At 48.7% G+C, this 17633-nt stretch overlaps 5 protein-coding genes across 5 annotated transcripts; 4 read left to right on the top strand and 1 right to left on the bottom strand.

The window, feature by feature from the left end:
• Window positions 1–2117: 2117 nt before the first annotated feature.
• Window positions 2118–3102, top strand: Pmar_PMAR001244 (peroxidoxin 2, putative; the record flags this gene model as incomplete). The annotated part of the gene is made up of 5 exons (XM_002780605.1): window positions 2118–2234; window positions 2279–2384; window positions 2440–2558; window positions 2606–2752; window positions 2813–3102. 5 exons carry the CDS (start codon window positions 2118–2120, stop codon window positions 3008–3010), a joined length of 687 nt encoding a protein of 228 aa, XP_002780651.1. The 3' UTR covers window positions 3011–3102.
• A 635-nt stretch (window positions 3103–3737) lies between these two features.
• Pmar_PMAR001243 (hypothetical protein) lies at window positions 3738–4148 on the bottom strand (the record flags this gene model as incomplete). The annotated part of the gene is made up of 1 exon (XM_002780604.1): window positions 3738–4148. The coding sequence occupies one exon, from the start codon at window positions 4146–4148 to the stop codon at window positions 3738–3740; it is 411 nt and encodes a 136-aa protein (XP_002780650.1).
• A 1839-nt stretch (window positions 4149–5987) lies between these two features.
• Window positions 5988–8759, top strand: Pmar_PMAR001242 (lysyl-tRNA synthetase, putative). The gene is made up of 16 exons (XM_002780603.1): window positions 5988–6152; window positions 6203–6324; window positions 6377–6423; window positions 6470–6614; window positions 6665–6757; window positions 6799–6889; window positions 6941–7151; window positions 7197–7404; window positions 7453–7560; window positions 7610–7705; window positions 7753–7926; window positions 8020–8114; window positions 8162–8270; window positions 8323–8417; window positions 8468–8600; window positions 8649–8759. The coding sequence occupies exons 1-15, from the start codon at window positions 5993–5995 to the stop codon at window positions 8580–8582; spliced, it is 1869 nt and encodes a 622-aa protein (XP_002780649.1). The 5' UTR covers window positions 5988–5992; the 3' UTR covers window positions 8583–8600; window positions 8649–8759.
• Window positions 8760–10918: 2159 nt separating this feature from the next.
• Pmar_PMAR001241 (hypothetical protein) lies at window positions 10919–13679 on the top strand (the record flags this gene model as incomplete). Its single annotated transcript, XM_002780602.1, has 15 exons — window positions 10919–10985; window positions 11034–11161; window positions 11207–11317; window positions 11367–11516; window positions 11564–11666; window positions 11719–11760; window positions 11809–11875; window positions 11922–11998; window positions 12047–12225; window positions 12327–12432; window positions 12536–12597; window positions 12644–12747; window positions 12797–13040; window positions 13090–13206; window positions 13259–13679. The coding sequence occupies 15 exons, from the start codon at window positions 10919–10921 to the stop codon at window positions 13349–13351; spliced, it is 1650 nt and encodes a 549-aa protein (XP_002780648.1). The 3' UTR covers window positions 13352–13679.
• Window positions 13680–14270: 591 nt separating this feature from the next.
• On the top strand, window positions 14271–17576 carry Pmar_PMAR001240 (nonsense-mediated mRNA decay protein, putative; the record flags this gene model as incomplete). Its single annotated transcript, XM_002780601.1, has 16 exons — window positions 14271–14348; window positions 14390–14526; window positions 14589–14700; window positions 14749–14853; window positions 14907–14969; window positions 15341–15517; window positions 15570–15628; window positions 15974–16097; window positions 16141–16205; window positions 16249–16403; window positions 16481–16550; window positions 16826–16980; window positions 17096–17169; window positions 17221–17304; window positions 17356–17424; window positions 17460–17576. The coding sequence occupies 16 exons, from the start codon at window positions 14271–14273 to the stop codon at window positions 17574–17576; spliced, it is 1644 nt and encodes a 547-aa protein (XP_002780647.1).
• Window positions 17577–17633: the final 57 nt, after the last annotated feature.

The following is a 17633-nucleotide window of genomic DNA, read 5'->3' as shown; positions in this document are numbered from 1 at the left end:
GAGGTGTATATGTTATCCATGCGATAACAACGACAAGAGAATCCGTATAGGAACAGACGAAACGTGCAAAGCGTGAAAGACGCGGAGGTCCGTAAGGCTCGTAAGGTGGGTTTCCTGAATTGCCCTTGTGAAATCAAATCACGTTAGGTGGTGCACCTTGCACCTGATAGGCACAGGTGCCTTCGCTTCGCCCTTAGGCCCCGAATTGTAGCCCTTGTGAAAGAGCCTAATCCTCGTACTGTGCAAAAGTCGCCTAGCGCCTTGCAATTTTCGTGCCTAACGGGGGCTTGTGAAATAGGCCCTTGGACGGTGCATCCTGCATTCCCCATCACTGATAACTTCAACAACTCCTTTTTTCATAGATCATCAACACTTCGCAACTCGGTCAGGTCATGAGAATGGCAAAGCGGCTTGCGCCTACATTTGCCCAATATACGCATCATAACCTTGCGCACACTCAATGTCCGACGACGACGAAAGCAACGCATATGTACAACCCATATTGTCACAACCTGAGGATTAGCACACGCTGCTTCATCCATATCGAAAGTCGGCCCACGAATAATGCGAGAGCGAAGGCGAGCACTCCAGCTGAGAGAGCTGCTATTCGCCGGTGATACTGACGATATGGACTTCGCACGAGCGGGCACTGGTCGGGATCGAGCACGAAGTCTCGTGAAGGACCCTGTGAACCACACAGCGATGATAGTGAGGCTGGAGGGCGTTTGGTACTCTTGAAAGTAGACCTGCTGGTAGGCAGTTCCCTGTTGACCTTTCGAATAAACATCGACTTCTGTGCATGTTCAGCGCGTTGGCGGTGTCATCAAGAAGACACTCTCGACCTAGGAAGAATCACTCGAGTGCGAAGATTTTGCGATCAATCGATCAGTCGAGGTGTTTCGAACAGTGGCATGATAATCGAAGTTGTATATGCTCACATTGGTTGCCTCGCTGCTTGCATAGCATGACGTCCGATTCAACAGGCATGATGGATCGTCAATATGCCAAGGGAGATTTGACTCAGAACAGAGGAACTGAGGCATGATATGGCAGGTGGATATATCAACCCGAGGGACACGTGAGGTGGCCGAGCTGTCCGGTGGGCCTCTGTAAGATGTCTTTACGACTGATTGGCAAAACGCAGGCGCTCAGTGACAGATTATTTATCAAGGCTGAGAAAGATGAATCTTCTATATCGTCAGCGTTCAGAGATGGACTCATCGGACGACAGAGATCCGCTCGTGAATCTCGACGATTGGACGCCCACCTTACCGCCTCTTTACGAGTTGTTCCAGTTTTCTGTTGATCTGCTCTTCTAGCTGTATCCTTTACTCGATATTGGCCAACAGAAAATCTCAGAACTTGGCATGAGCTCAGAATGCCCTAGTCATCCAGAACCGATTCAGTTCCTCCTTCATTAACGCGATGATGTGCTCTCAAGAAGACCATAATCATATGCACATAATCCTTGATACTTAGCCTGACCTTTAGCTAGAGATCCTTAGTCCTCCTATACACTGCTCTATTTACCTACTGGAAGAGCTATAATGTTGTGTCTGTCATGGCTCCTAAGACCAAGACCGATCGATGTGACATAGTCTATGTATAATGAGAACTTGTACAACTCTATGTCACATAGAGTTGTACAGTTCTCATTATACAACGCACAATGGATATGGAAGATCGATCATCGATCTCTACCACAGGCGATGTAATTAGGAGTACTTTTGTTCAAACTACGCAAGGAAACTTGAGAAAAATTGGGCGTTTGGAAGATGAACTCAAGTCAGAGGGAGAAGATCTTGGATGCGCGAGAGACGAGGCACACATTACGCTCACAAGAATAACAAATGTGTATGCGTGCAAGCTCGTGCTGCACATCGTACGCAGACACATTCATTCGCAGATCCTACGTACATCTCTGATCGTTGTAACTCGAGTCGTCGTCACAGATATACGATCAACATGACCAGTGCCTGCGTTGGCCTACATGCGACAGTTGAAATGCTCCCCATTGTCGTCTGCGGGTCGCAGTCTGTTGTACTATGATGTAGTCGGTTAACCCCCAGAGCAGCCTCAGTTGACCACCGCGGTGTTGTTATACTCCCCCCCCATCCATGCCAGAGTTCAAGCAGAAGCTCGGTGCCGAATTCCCTAACTTCGACTGCCAGACTACTAAAGGTGACTTCAAATTCCATGATTTCTTGGATAGCGACCCGAAGAGGCCCTACACAGTGAGTCACTCACCAGTTGCATCTTCATCACATATCTCCGTCAGATTCTCTTCTCGCATCCCAAGGACTTCACTCCGGTCTGCACCACCGAGTTGGGAAAACTAGAGAAGAATAAGGACGAGTTCACCAAGCGTGGAGTCAAGCTCATCGGTATCCATGCTAGCCGCTGATCTATAAGCCTTACGAGTTCGCGAACTTCTGCTAGGCATTTCCTGCGACAGCGTCCCGGATCACCACGCTTGGAGTAAGGATGTTCTAGCTTATCAGAGCTTGCCAGGCGATGACCTTTCCTACCCTATCATCGCCGATCCCGATCGAGAGATCGTAAGTGTGCTTTTGGGAGGATGTTTTGCATCGTTACATATGATCAGGTGAGTCTGCTCGGCATGCTGGATCCCAATGAGAAGGATGCTGCCGGAATCCCCCTACCAGCTCGTGCACTATTCGTCATTGGACCCGACCACACGCTGAAGCTGTCCATAGTCTATCCCGCTACCACCGGCCGAAACTATGACGAGGTGAACGGTTTCATCTATGTCTTCCTGAAGTATCTACTCTCACACAACTGTTAATCTCAGCTCATTCGTACCCTCGACAGTCTGCATCTCACGGCTGACTTCAGTCTAGCTACTCCGGTAGACTGGAAGCAGGGCGAACGTGTCATCGTCGCTCCAAATGTCGCCACGGAGGATGCTCAGAAGCGCTTCAAGAATCTCGAGATCAAGGATTTGCCCAGTGGGAAGCCTTATCTCCGCTACGTTGATGCGCCCGAGTAACTTGAGACATAGAATGTCATGTAGTTCGTCCCTTATTAATATCAAAGTCTTTGATTAAACTAACGCGATTTCTCTGAACTAAGGTGCTGCGGAAAAACGCTGCCTTTTTTTCTTATGACTTGGCCAGGAGATTGAGTTGTACTCTAGTTGGACATGATACTGGAGACCTAGCCGAGACTCATGCTCTCAGGCGAACCTAACGTGGTTGGTTCTCTGGGCAAATGTGAAAACTCAAATTCTCTCTTAGTCGTCGCGCAAGAACGTAATTCGTATAGATTATTCTCATATTTGGTTGCTGTTGGTTGTTAGCTTGACGGACTGAGCTGGTTACGTGGGACTCGCAACCCAACCAAACACCAGAAAGATGCAGAGAACTAGGTGAAAGAGCATATATGCATATTGTCAAGACAGGACCGGCGCCGACACTGCAAAAAGTCATGCGTTTTCTATCACTATGACGGAGGAGATAGTAGCAACAAACGTCAAATATATATGAGACTTCTTGAGGTAAAGATCTCGGGTTCAAACTTCGTAGTCAGCTGAACTTCTCGCACCCTGGATAATCAAAGACAAACTGAAGCTAGCACAATCCCCGCCGCCCCGCAAGTCAATGGCCATGTGCGTAGCATCGCGCACACATACGCCGGAAGGATTCAATATACTTCTAGTTATGATAAAAATATGGAGCTTCACCAACAGTATCATCATTACTATCCCTGTAAGAAATTTACTGATATTTTGGAGACCAGCATAGGAGCTGCCACGAGGTGTTCTGCACTTTAGCTGTACCCCATAGCAGGCCGAAGTCTATTCGAGAACGATCTGTTTTTGCAGCAGAGCTGTCGATGAAGAACCAAGCTGAATACTCTGAACCCTTAGGGGCATCGACCTCATATATCACGCTGCCCTCGAAAAGATCGAGGGCTCTCAACTTCCGACCTGGGAAGTCACCATCGAGTAGGACCAAGGCTTCTGGCGGAGGGTGACATCCGGGAGAGCCAATATTGAGGCTAACGTGGAAGCTCTCCATTACGCGTTTCTGGAGCAGAGGACCACCAGGCTTCCACGTGTAAATAGTTGGGCTCTTATCACGATCGTCACCACGAGCAAGAAGTAGGACTGTGATCTCACCCGACATGAGGAAAACTCGCATCTCATGGACGGAATTTTTTACTTCTAGGAGATCTTCTGATCGTCCAAACAGCGCAGGAGGTTCGAGATGGATCCGACTGACGTAGCGTTTGCCAGTAGCATGGGATGGGCTAGATATACAGTATGCGGCCACTGGACGACCATCCTCGCTCGAGGGGCAGCAGCACAGACTATGATCGAATTGGCAGTCGAGTAGCGGTGCAGACATCGTCACTATGTCTCCAGACTCGTCCGAACTCTCGCCCGAGTTCCTCGGCTCGCGACTGTCACCATCACTGATACTGCGAGTAGTATATCCTATTCGCTCTGGATAAAGGCCGCCTCGGGTAGCATAATAGCCGATTAGTATAAGTCTACCACTGTTGGGATCAGCGCAGAACTCTTTTACTCGAGCACCGTCTAAAGGGTTGCGGATTGTTCGCGAGTGCTGTGTTCCATGACGGAGATCAACTTCCGTAACCGAGTAGTCATGTGATGAAGCTTTCTCATCAAGTATGAGGCAACGGCCTGGTGAAAGTCTGCCGAAGAGTACCCTCCCTGTACAAGTGGTTTCTAAGGAAATCCCTGGTGACTTGTCGTATGCCGCAACCGCCGGAAGGGCATACTCCCAGAGCAAGGCCAAGCAGTCGAGTAGTGGCGATGGATCTCGACACACCCATTGATTCATCCGAATGAGCACAGCAACCACTCTCTGTCTAGCGTGTCGACGCACGTGCTGTTCGGTTGAATATGACATTATGTTTAGCTGAATTAGGTTGCTGACCTTTTCATCACATGAGTAACTTCCACATCTCAAATGACTTGTAACAGCACCACATGAACAGAGAGTATTGGAAACGTAGCAGTCAAGAGTAATCAAGCTCGACCATGGGATCTCTCTTATGTTCGAGGATTTCTGTCATATTTCTGACGTTTCTATAGAGTTGCCGACGGCATAGCCATGACCGCCGGACACATTTGCGTTGAATACCATACGGAAGGCAACGTCCTCATTCCCATCATCTCGGGATCTGCTGTTACAAGAGCGCCGCTTATTGTCACTTGTTTATTTCTGTTTAATCGGCGGACATCTCCAATGAAGCTGAAATACTCATGAGGCATATCTCCAAGCAGCATCGCTCACCTTCAAAGAGTCAGGGACCTGACCCGAGGTGATATCGATACTGGTGTCATCCACTTTACCCCAAGTACGCCTTGAGGTTACTCTCTCTCCTCATTGGGAGGGCGCCAATATTGCAGCATCGCCCTCACTCATGATCTACCAATCAAATTCGATTACAGTAGCGATGCCCTATAGCATTCGAGGCTGTAACTCAAGATAGAGACGACTTTCTTCTCGAGCTCGACTGTTCAATCTTGGACCCGATAGATCGAGGGATGGTCAAAGATGAATGCATATTGTCAAACTTGCCCTCGACATTTCCCGCTTGTGTCAAACATGAATACTTGTTGTCCTTCTTGGATGTGACACTGACATAGTTCCCTGCACGTCCGTCTAACTTGCACGGGAAAAGGTGTTACTCTGCATCACCCCCACGAGAATCAGGGACATAGCCCATGTCCTACTTTATGGGCGAGCGCTAACACATCTTGCTCTATTCATGCAGATGAAGAATCTCGTGCTCGTCGCGCTTCTCATTTTAATCGATTGGCCTTTGATATCGTAGACTTGAATGAGGCGCGGTTGTTGGCTTTCAACTATCTGCATTCCCGTATAGAGGGCGATTCATGATGCATGCCGTGGTGATATTGGTTCATGCATTCTTTCCGGCTTTGAGTTGACGAGTATAGCGACGGGAGATTGACAACTGTCCGCACCGCGGGCAGTTTATGCATTGGACAATTATAAGAGCCACATCGGCCTTCTCCCGGAACACTCAATCCTCTCGATCGTCTTTAAGCTTCTTCCGTCCGATACTTCACTACCGCTCACTGATGACTACCCCCTCAGAGGAACCCAATACCGCAACAGCAGTGCCTGTCACTAACGGTATCAAGGAGTTAGCCAGAGGTCACGTTATACGATTTTGAATGTCTCAGACTCGACTGAGACTCCTCAGAAGCTCCCCGCCCACGAGCGTAAGCGTTTGGCCCGCGAGGCCAAGGCCAAGGCCGCTGCTGCTAAGAAGGCCGAGCGTGAGGCTAAGATGGCCGCACAGAAGGTGGGTGGTGACGGAACTATGTCAGATTTGGAGTTGTACTTCCCTGTTGTAGGCGGCCAAGGCTGATAAGGTCAGCGATGAGGATCTGGACCCCACTCAGTAGGGAAGACTCGATAACTGGTTGGTGATGTGATGCTCCGTGAAGGTACCGGAACAACCGTTTGGGTGAACTCGACGCCATCCGAGCCTCTGGCCGAGAGGCATACCCTCACAAGTGGCCTGTTGATTCCACTATTGCTGAGGTTACTCAGAAGTACACCGATCTTGAGGCTGGTCAGCACACCGGCGATGTGAGATCATTCGAGCTTCAGTAGCATTAGTTTTTACTCATCATCCATAGGTTGTTTGCTTAGCTGGTCGCGCCATGTCCAAGCGTGAGAGCGGCAAGCATATGGTTTTCTACGATCTCTGGGAGGATGGCCATAAGATTCAGGTGGGGTATCTGCACGTATCATCCAGGTAGCGTGTCCTTAGGTCATGTCCGTCGCCCAAGATTGGACCGGCGATGTTGACTTCGCCACGGCTCACAAGGAGGTCCATCGCGGTGACATTATCGGTGTTAAGGGTAACAAGGAATTCCCCTTCCCCTCGGTTGGACTTCATTGTCACTATATAGGTGTTGTCGGCAAGTCCAAGCGTGGTGAGCTCTCTATCTTCCCTTCGGAGATTCGCCTTCTTTCCACCTGCATGCATATGCTCCCTAAGGCCCAATTCGGCCTCAAGGACCAGGAGGTTCGCTTCCGACAGCGATATCTCGATCTCATCATGAACCCTCATGTGAGAGAGACCTTCCAAAGACGATCTCAGATCATCGGCTATATCCGCAGGTAAGCTCTTCATACCAATCTTTTTTCACATCGTATTAATTTCAGTTTCCTGGGTAACCGTGGCTTCATGGAGGTCGAGACTCCCATGATGAACATGATTGCCGGTGGTGCTTCGGCCAAGCCCTTCATCACTCATCACAACGAACTCGATCTCGACTTGTACATGCGTATCGCTCCCGAGCTCTACCTCAAGATGCTCGTCGTTGGCGGCCTTGATCGTGTTTTCGAAATCGGCAAGAACTTCCGTAACGAGGTAAGTGTCATGAGCAGCGACCCCAAGTAGGAACTCTTGTGGTTTCAGGGTATTGATCTTACTCATAACCCCGAGTTCACCTCGTGCGAGTTCTATATGGCTTATGCTGATTACAACGATCTCATGAACATGACTGAGGAGATGATCTCTGGCATGGTGACACGGTCTCAATTCGTCGTTCATAAGCTCATCCCCGATGATTCAGGTGAAGTCTATCTTCGGCACCTATATGGTTACCTTCCACCCTGAGGGCCCTGAGGGTCCCGCTAAGGAGATCAACTTCGCTCCTCCATGGAAGAGAGTACCTAGTGCATATTCACGTAGGATGCTTCATGTTCTCACTGGTAGGTGTCCATGGTCGAGGAGATTGAGCGCCAAGCCGGTGTGTCTCTCAACCGCGACTTCGCCGCCGAGGAAGCCCGGCAGCAGTTGGACGACTTAGCGAGCAAGTTCGATGTGGAGTGCCCTGCTCCCAGGACTTCCGCTCGCCTTCTCGACAAGCTCTGCGGGTTCTTCATTGAGGTAGGGAACGCTGGACCTCTCTAGAGTGCAGGGAATTTGCGATGTCGTTGAAAAGTTTCAACTCTAAACTAGGTCCCAGTATTTGATTCTCAGGACAAGATTGTGAGCCCCACCTTCATTACTGAGCATCCCCAGATCATGTCGCCTCTCGCCAAGTGGCACCGATCCAAGCCTGGTCTCACAGAGAGGTAATCAACGGAATAGGGAGTAGGCATTTCTGGATGTATACGCGCAGGTTCGAGGGTTTCATCATGGGTAAGGAGATCTGCAATGCTTACACGGAGTTGAACGATCCTGTGAAGCAGTTGGCTTGCTTCACCGCCCAGGCCCAGGCCAAGGCTGAGGTAACAGCGTCAATTGTCTTTCCTATGTGTCAGTATATGGTAATGGTCTTAGGGCGATGACGAGGCTTGTGATGTTGACAATGGTTTCGTCACTGCATTGGAGTATGGTCTCCCTCCTACTGGTGGCTGGGGTCTTGGTGTTGACAGGTAGGATTAATGTCCCGCTGGCATTGTAGTATAGTATTGCTCGTTGGTAGACTCTGCATGTTCCTTACGGATAACATTAACATCAAGGAGGTTATCCTCTATCCCGCTATGAAGCCCATAGTTAACAAGCCCGCTGAAGGCGAACAGCAGCAGCAACAGGAGTAAATAGCTTGTTTATAAGGAGTAAGTCCGTTGATGATCGAGTACCATGACTTATCTGTTCGCTCTCAGTTCATTCCACTACGTTGATTGATGGGGAGGTGGCCTTTAGACGGAAGTTTCTGTCTGTTCCTGTTTTCACAAGACATCCGATGCCTCTGTTACATAGCTACACTATCTTCATTGTCATTTGCTTTTGAGTTGCCACTAGTAACGTCACATCATGCCTGTCCACGGGGGATTCCAATCTGATTATAGACGGATTCAGTGCCATTTGGTGATGAACACTGGAGGGGGGCTACAAAGAACCTTTGAAGAACGCTCGGGCGTAGCCTACTATTGCAATGAATGCATTTAGTTGTTAGTAGTATAATCGTTCGGTTATTATTATCCAGGACCTCTTCACGGAGTTGATGCAAAGGGAATAGTTCTACACTCGCGCTTGTGAAATTTCTGTCGATAGCACATGTACTTACCGCGGGTATCCCCTCAATTTAAAGAACACGAAACCACATATACGGTAGTAGACACCAAAAGGCGCATGTTGAGCAGTAGCTTACAGGGAACACTTATTGTATTATACAGTAGCTTTCACAACTCCTTCCCAGCTTGGGACGCGGTGTCGGGAGAATTGCCAGAGCAGGGGATGGATTCTTCGAAGGGTGTCGGGCACGACGCCTTCGCTTTATGACCATCATATCGGCTGTCGATACTTCCTCAGGTTGCTCCTTTGAGGCCAGTGACTGAGCAAGAGGACTTAGTTGGTCTCAGTGTGTTGTTGTCTTTACCTGGTTTAATCGGTCCACTTCGGATTGCTTCGTGCTGAGTAGCCGTACTAGGCGACTAATCTGTCATGTGAAGCATTGGAAATGCGATAGTCGGTGCCAAGGGACTACTACCTCAACTCTCTGCCGGCGAATCTCGTCACTCAACTCCCGCACTTGAGCTGACCGGGCCTGCTTCTGATCCTTGGACGCAGGTAGTCGACGACCAAACGCGAGCTTAGGTCGTTCTGATGGAAGTCAACACGCAGTATTGAACAATGAATCAGAGTTTCATGAGAACTCTGAGTTGATCTTATCCAAGCTTGTTAACCTCCCAATGACACCATTAGAAGATATAAGCAAAAGTGGCATTACCTTTTTCTGTTCGCCCTTCACTTCCTGTCGAGCTGCGTGATCTGGCAGAGGTCTGGTCAAAAGGCACGTCCTGGGATGGGTTCGGTTCGCTAAGAGCACACCTGAATGACGGGACGACTAGGAGAGTATAGAAGTATCAAAGTTACAGTATCCGTGCATTGAGACAGTCTATCATCACGTCAATGTCGTCCTCAATGGGCGGTGGTTTAGCTTCATGCTTAGGGGGCATCAATAAAAATAATGAGGCCTGAGTACATTCCCGTGAAATGTGGAAATGAGCAGATATGAACTGAATGCGCCGACTCCAAGACGGAGTCTGACCCCTTGCTGTGGTCTCAGGGAAATACCACACCATGGTCAGATTGTAAGCTGAATCTTGACTGTGACTCAGTACGAGCATTCCCCGCACTGAGGCATTAGACGGGTTCAGACACCACAGTAGTGCTCGCCTCAATGAGAACTTGGCAGAGCTCAGCGTCGGGCCTTATACAACATTCGGAACCTACACACCAAGACACTCTGGGATGACTTCACGTAAATTTAGACTCAGACCTCCAACCCTACTCAGCCACGTAGCAAAGTCCAAAGTCCTTGACACTTTCCAAGGAGGCACGATACAAACCCTTCTGTTATGTATGTACAGGCTGTATGTGTATTTACTAGTTCAACGATGGATGCTCATCACACAAAACGGAATTCTAGTTTGATTGAGGCATACCAGAGGTAGCTCAACTCTTGCATGTTGCACAATGAAGCATAACTGCACGGGTGGAGGGGACGATAAGCTACAGAACCACGGCCTCGAGGAAAGACGCAAATAGACACGCTTGGTCTAGAACCAGCAACCACAGGATTGTTAGATGTACGCTCAACCATCAGACCATATTAACACCCACATGTAAGAAGTCGTTGTAAAAAGTGGTGAATACGTGGTTAATGCTCTCAGGTTAGGCTTCGAACTATGCGAACATAATTAGCCTCATGGAAATAATAAACTCGAATGAGAGACACTAGTCAACTTGCGTTGTCAGGGCGAGCGCTTCATTTCCGCAAACGCGTTCAACAAGTTGGAAGCTTTCGAGAGAGTTGAATTGACAGCATTTGAACAGGGACCTACAGAGCAGCTATTGTAGACTATATGCACAGACGGAGCATGTCAGCCCTCAAAAATCACTGTCCTGAGTGAATCAGTTCTTGGAACCAATGTCTAGTTCACCAGCCGTCAGGCAGGAGGCAGCTCGAGAGGATTCGCTCCTGCACAGCTCGACGGGTAGCTCTTTCTTCTCCTCGTGGTCCGCCTATACGGGTCGGTGAGTAGGTAGCCAAACACCTGTACAGGATGCTGCCCCGACCGACTGCCTCCGTGTGTTGTTCCCTGCAACGCAAGGAGGGGAACAGCAGCAGCAAGCACTTCAATTGGGGCAAATTTTCGAAGTCTTGAACAAGGTTCGAGGGGTAAATATCGGACATGGTAGGACGTTATGATCTCAGATTGGCGATGTGCGATGGGTCGATTTTTCGAATTTTCATCTTGACCACACCGTTGTCGTGGCTTATTTCGATCTTCGCGCGGCTCAGCGAGCGTTCACCAGCCTCAACGAGGTGCTGCTGGGAGGCAACCTTGAACTGTTTATAGTTCCTTTTCATGTAGGCCGGGCTATCTACTTCAGCAGAATATGTATCAACACCCGATTGCGAAAAAATACGTAAAGTAGTGCTCAGTGTGAGCGGCACTGACAGTTTCGATACTATTCGGGAGGAACTCACTCATTTTGGAGATCTCCGCCGAATGAGTTTTCAGGTATCAGTAATAGATTTGGATGCTCTTGGCAGATTTTGTTTCACCAGGACTGTTCCCTTGTCGCTGAATTCTTCGACTCGAGAGCTTGCGCGTCGATAAATGCCACTCTGGGCGCTTCGGGACTGGAGCTCGGCCGAGCCATGGGACTTGGTACTACCGGTTCGCAATGGAGGGACTGTCACTAGACTTCTGTTTACTTCAGCACCTAGGGCACGGCCCAGATCGTTGTCAGGGTCCAGCAAAGGTACTAGTAGGGGGAGGCGAGAGTCGCCTTGTAACACTGATCGATTAGATCACATCGGTAGTACCCATCCTCCTGGAGGTTCCTGTTCTGGAGCTCAACGGGCCGCTATGATGGGGTAGGTAGTGGCGCGGGGTGTGGTGCTGACTGGTGGCTCTAATGAGGTACCAGCAACCACGAGTGGTCTCTTCAGTAGGACAAGGCGTAGCTATCGCGAATCGTACGTTCCCGGATAAAACTAGTGAGTATCATGGCACGGCTCTTGCTGCTTTCTATAATTGTTCTTCAGCTTGTGCGTCTGAAACGATGAGCAGCAGTCGGTACCCAAAGACCCCTGCGGTTCCAAACTCGCAGTTTGTAATCGACCTAGATAGAGTAGTTAGTGGAGCCGACCCTCGGACAACTTGTATGATACGCAATATACCCAACAAGTACACTCAGAAGATGCTCCTTAGGCTGTTTGATTCGGTAGTAGGGGAGGAGTGGACTCCCGACTCGTCTTGTTATCGTTGCAAGTACTAGGCTTAGCTGCTCTCACTGTAGGTTGATTGCCGTTACTGGTTCACTAGGTACCCAACATATGCGGTCAATATGACTTCTTTTACCTCCCTATGGATTTTCGAAACAAGTGCAATGTTGGCTATGCCTTTATCGACTTCGCGAACCCGCGAATAAGTGAGACGTGGTTGTGTGTAGAGTAGTTGGTGCAGTGGTATGAGGGATTGTTATCTATCTTGAGGGCGTGAGTTCAATTCCGAGTGAAGCTTCTTTTCTGCAGGTATTCCCGCGTTGGTACGGGCTTTTGATGGGAAGAAGTGGGAGAGGTTCAACTCGGAGAAGGTAGTAGTATCCACTCTTGGGAGCCTGCCAGACTGGTCGATATCAGATATGCAAAATTACGTTTGCGAGGCTTCAGGGTTCAAAGCAGCTGATGGAGCATTTCCGCGCATCCAGTGTAATGCAGCAATCTAATAAACAAATAAGGCCTTGGTAATCATCTGAAGGTGACTTCGTCCTGGTGGTGTTATACATATAGCAGGTTCCAGAGAGATCGATCGATCGGTCAGTACCCTCGTATGGTTAATTCTTCTATTATGGAGCACTCGAGTCACCAGCAAGCCTCGGGAGCACTATCGTCATCATCAGCGATGAGCGCAGGTGGTGAGGCAGATGCTGCTGTCAACTACGATAGAGCTTTGGCCGACTTGTGTGCTATTGGCGAACCGAGCCTGCTGGCTACGGCTTTAGCACAGCTGCAGCGAAATGAGGAAGACCCTTCTTCGGTAGGAGCAGAAGTTGGTGATGGGAGATGGGAGCCTCGTGTTGAGTCAGGTCATTCTGGATAACTTCCCTTTGGAGGGCTGGTCGGATGCTGCGAGCTCTATAGGCGGCTTTAGTGCTCCGGCAGCTTACTACTCGGGAGGCTCACCTGGTACCTCTACTCCTCTGGTGAGAAGAGTGGGAACGGCTCATACCACACGCTGGTCACTTCTTATTTCAGCCCACCCTTGGTGGTTACAGTCAGCTGCACTTCACGCCTCCTCTGGGGTGGACAAGTAAGCCTGACGGAACTGAGCGCAGCGACAAGAAGTGACTTGTTGAGATTTTTCTGTTGATTTGGAAGGACCACAATGTCCTTTTGATTTGTTACCACTTCATTGTTTTATGATCCACCTCGTTTTTGTTGTTGTACTATTCTGTTGCTACTACAACTACTTCTACCATACTTCTGAACTATTAATACAATACTAGAAAATCAGAACTCGCCGGAACTTCTACTGTTGCTAACGAAATTGATACCTCCACTGTAGTGGCTTTGTAAGGATTACCTGTGCCCCCCTCCCCTTTACGTCTCTTGCTGTATGGTTGAACAGTAATGCTGCCGTTTTTGGCCCATTGATGCCTAGGTGAGTGCCTCTTCTACTTTAACGTCACATTGAGTTGGAGTACCATAATGCTACTGTACAGCTCCCTTTATCGGAATGATGACGACTGAAGCCTTTAGCCTACTACCTGAGGTTGATCGCCTTGGTCATGTTTAAGCTTTGGTGTCCCGAACAGGAGAGCCTGATAGCTGTATACGAGCCGATTACTATCACAGCAGTTGGTCAAGCTTAGGGCCTTGTTGGGAGGGGGGTACGCGCAGCTAAGGAAAAGCGGCAGATGGAGGGGGAGCGGAGTGCTCGGTTTGTGAGCGAAATTACAGCAGGGTCTACTACTACTACTACTACTACTACTACTACTACTACTACTACTACTACTACTACTACTACTACTACTACTACTACTACTACTACTACTGCTGCTGCTGCTGCTGCTGCTGCTGCTGCTGCTGCTGCTGCTAGTTAAATACAATAGGACCACTAGTGGTCTCTAGCGGCTCTCCCATCTTGACGCGGCTATGTGCGACTTTCTGACTTCTGCTAAGCGACAGTTTCATGAAGGGAAGTTGATGGTTTTAGTTTTACTGTGTATGATGATGAGAATAGGTTGTGCAGTAGTGTGGTTGGTAAATGTCCCGTAAGAGATCCTTCAACTCTAGTGTGGCTCAGACTACTTCAGTCCACGACGAGATGCCACGTTACGCTAACGTAAGTGACGTAGATGTGGTTGCTAGTGTAGTCATGTCCAGGTCCTGTGCTGTGTCTGTGGTGCATCGATGACACCGAACCAGTCGAATATGTGTGTCAACTGCATGAAGGGCGAGGTGGACATCACCGAGGGCATCTCTAAGCAAGCAGTGGTCAACTACTGTCGAGAATGCAACCGGTGAGGCGGAGGATGAGGAGGATTGGTCGTGCTGAATATTGGCCGTATTCCGTATTTGTAAGGTACCAGCGGCCCCCGTGGGTACCTTGTGAGCCGGAGTCTCGTGAGCTCCTGGGGATCTGCCTCAAGAAGATCAAGGGTCTCAACAAGGTGAAGCTGGTAGACGCCAACTTTGTAAGTGCGCATTATATTGTCAAGCTTGTATGCTTCCTTGCCCCTCAGATCTGGCAGGCCCCGACTAGCAAGCGAATGAAGGTGAAGTTGACTGTTCAGAAAGAGGTCATGAACGGCGCTGTCATGCAACAGTCGATGATAGTCGACTTCATCGTAAGTCCTACTACGACTGCCCAAGAGGAGCTGATCCGGATGTGTGTTGGTAGGTCGCTTGGCAACAGTGTGACGATTGCAAACGTACGTACACCCCGCATACTTGGAATGCATCGGTGAGTTGGGTGTCTAGTAAAGGGTGAGTGTATTACTGATTGCATCGTGGTGCCTTTTCGAAATGATCACCAATTTGGGTGATTCATTGAAAACAGCCAGGAGAAAATATGAAGAAGGATTTTTTTCTCAAAAAAAAGGGAAAATTATCGAAAATTTCGGGCTAAAAATTGAATTGACCTGAAAACACTATAGTGATAAACAGTTCACGTTTGACGCTGTCGCTGTGATGGAATATATAATTTTTACTATTATATTATGGATTAATTGGCTTTGAAACTCAGCAGAGGGAAACATTGTGAAAAGTACGAAAAGTTTTCATCAGAAAAATAGAATTTCCATGATGGGTTCGCGGATGCTCTTGATATGTTAGGTTCAAGTTCGACAGAAGACCGATCATAAGCGGACCTTTTACTATCTAGAGCAGCTCATCTTGAAGCACGATGCGCATGAGAAGGTGGTCGGAATCAAGAGGACACCTGATGGGCTAGACTTCCACTTTGGTCATCGAAGCCACGCGCAGAAGTTCTCGGAGTTTGTATTGAGCCAGGTGAGAGAGTAAAGGAAGTGGACGAACGGGGGATCACTGTGAATGGTCTCAGGTCCCTTCTAGGGTGAAGCAGAGCAAACACCTTATAAGTCACGATGCTCATAACACGACGTAGGTTCTCTCTTCGAACGGACCTGTGTGGAACAATATGCGCATGGCCAACCATACATGTTGGTGACCGTGGGAAATTTCTCGTGACTGTGCATTTCAACCTTTGTATGCGAACTTTTATAAGTACTGAGGAAATTTTTCAAGGTCGGCTGAGGACCGTGTTGGAATATTAATATGACCTCAGCTGAGGTCAGGAGTTTTCTCACTAATTGTAGAAGTTTACACATGAATTCAGAATTTCTCGAAATTTCCGCGGAATTTCCGCACATGTAGTTGACCATGTGCATATTTTCCCTTCACACTGGAAATATACTCCAGCATTGGACCGGACGCTGTTCGTATTAGATACAACTACAAGTACACAACATTGATTGATATGTGCCCCGTCTGTAAGGACGATGTTGTATTCCTACCCAAGGCCCTCAAGAACAAGTTGGGTGGTGTGAACCCGATCCAGGTTGTTACTAAGGTAGGGCGCATGGTGAAGTGTACAACCACGTGCGTCGTTGTAGGTGGCGAGCCAAATTCGCCTTGTGGATCCTCTCACTGGAAAAGTGTCTGATTTAGCAGGCGTTGAGTAAGGCGGAAGACTGCGCAGAATTGAAATGGTTACCTGCCAGGTACTGGAAGAATCCCTTCGATTCGTTGTTGACTCGCCGACATTTGGTTGAGTTCACCGTCCTCAACGTGGAAGAGGATACTGGTCCTGCTAGGGCGGCTGCTTTCAATAAGCGAGGTCTCAAGGGCTACACTATGGTGGATCTGGAGCTCATGCGTAAGGAGGGTATTGGAATAGGGTGTGTAGTGGATCGATACTGTCAGGCACTGAGGGCAGTGGGGAGGCAACCACAGGGGATCCCGAAATCATCACTGTGCGGTCGCATCTTGGGGGTGTGCTCCAACCAGGGGATCTTTGTGCTGGGTGAGGTCTTGTGCGTTTTATGTGTTCGAGTGTGCGAAACTGGGGGATTCGCGTTTTGGTCGTTACCGAATGAGCGGAGCGAAGCGTATTTTATATTGCTCATTTTGCTAATTAAGTGTTACGTAGGTGGAACATCATTATTTGTTTATCATTTGAATAAGTCCTACGTAGGATGGGCACATATGAGGCTCTGGCGTATACCAACTTCACGCGTTCAGGGTTAGAACTGAAGTGGTTACTGCATTGTGCAATGCTCTCTATCTCTGCTGGTACAGATACGATCTCCGTACGGTGAATGTGTCGGGTATTGATGAGGAGATGCTCGAGAAGACCAACCTGGATGTGATCATAGTCAAGAAAACATACACTCGGCACCGTCAGCGCAAGCGTCCGTGGATTCTCAGAAGGCTCGAGAGAGAGGAAGATGCTGGTAGTAGTAGTAGTAGTAGTAGTAGTAGTAGTAGTAGTAGTAGTAGCAGGGTTCTAGCGTGGGATTGTCTGACAATCATTGTCATTATCTAGCTTATTGAAGTACCCTAATGTAGGTGAGGAGTCCAACGATGGTGACTATGAGCAGTTTATGCGGGACATTGAGGAGGATAAGGATCTTCGTCAGGAGGTCTTCTAGTTCTTCTGAGGGTTACTCTCTTTATGTGATGTTCTATCCCAGATTAACCTCTTCCGTGACCCGGCATGGAAAGAGCCGTGCAATGTGGGTGCTGCACAGGAGGGGGAGGAGGAAGGGGAAGCAGACGTAAGTCGCTCCGTCGTCCAGTAGCTGGCCTGCTTGACGCTACTTGTTCAGGACAACGAAGCCCCCGAGGTGGACCTTGCTGAGTTACTCGACGGTCTCACCCTCAACGATAAGGGTAAGGTGAACTGCTTTCCTCTTTATGATGGTGTTTTCAGGTTCTCAACAGCAGGAGGATGACGAGCTATGAAGCGAAGTTTAGTGTTGTTGATATTAACGTCCAGATGTGTCACTATATTCACCACAAGACTGAGTACCTGTTTCTCGCGAGATAGCTCATGTTGTTGTTGAGTATGTTGAAATGTTGTGATTGTTTTCTTATTAGTTTTTCC

This window comes from Perkinsus marinus, assembly GCF_000006405.1.
Source record: "Perkinsus marinus ATCC 50983 genomic scaffold scf_1104296944404, whole genome shotgun sequence".
NCBI classification, from domain to species: Eukaryota; Perkinsozoa; order Perkinsida; family Perkinsidae; genus Perkinsus; species Perkinsus marinus.
The sequence above is the reverse complement of the archived record's forward strand: the minus strand, read 5'-3'. Positions and strand labels throughout refer to the sequence as shown.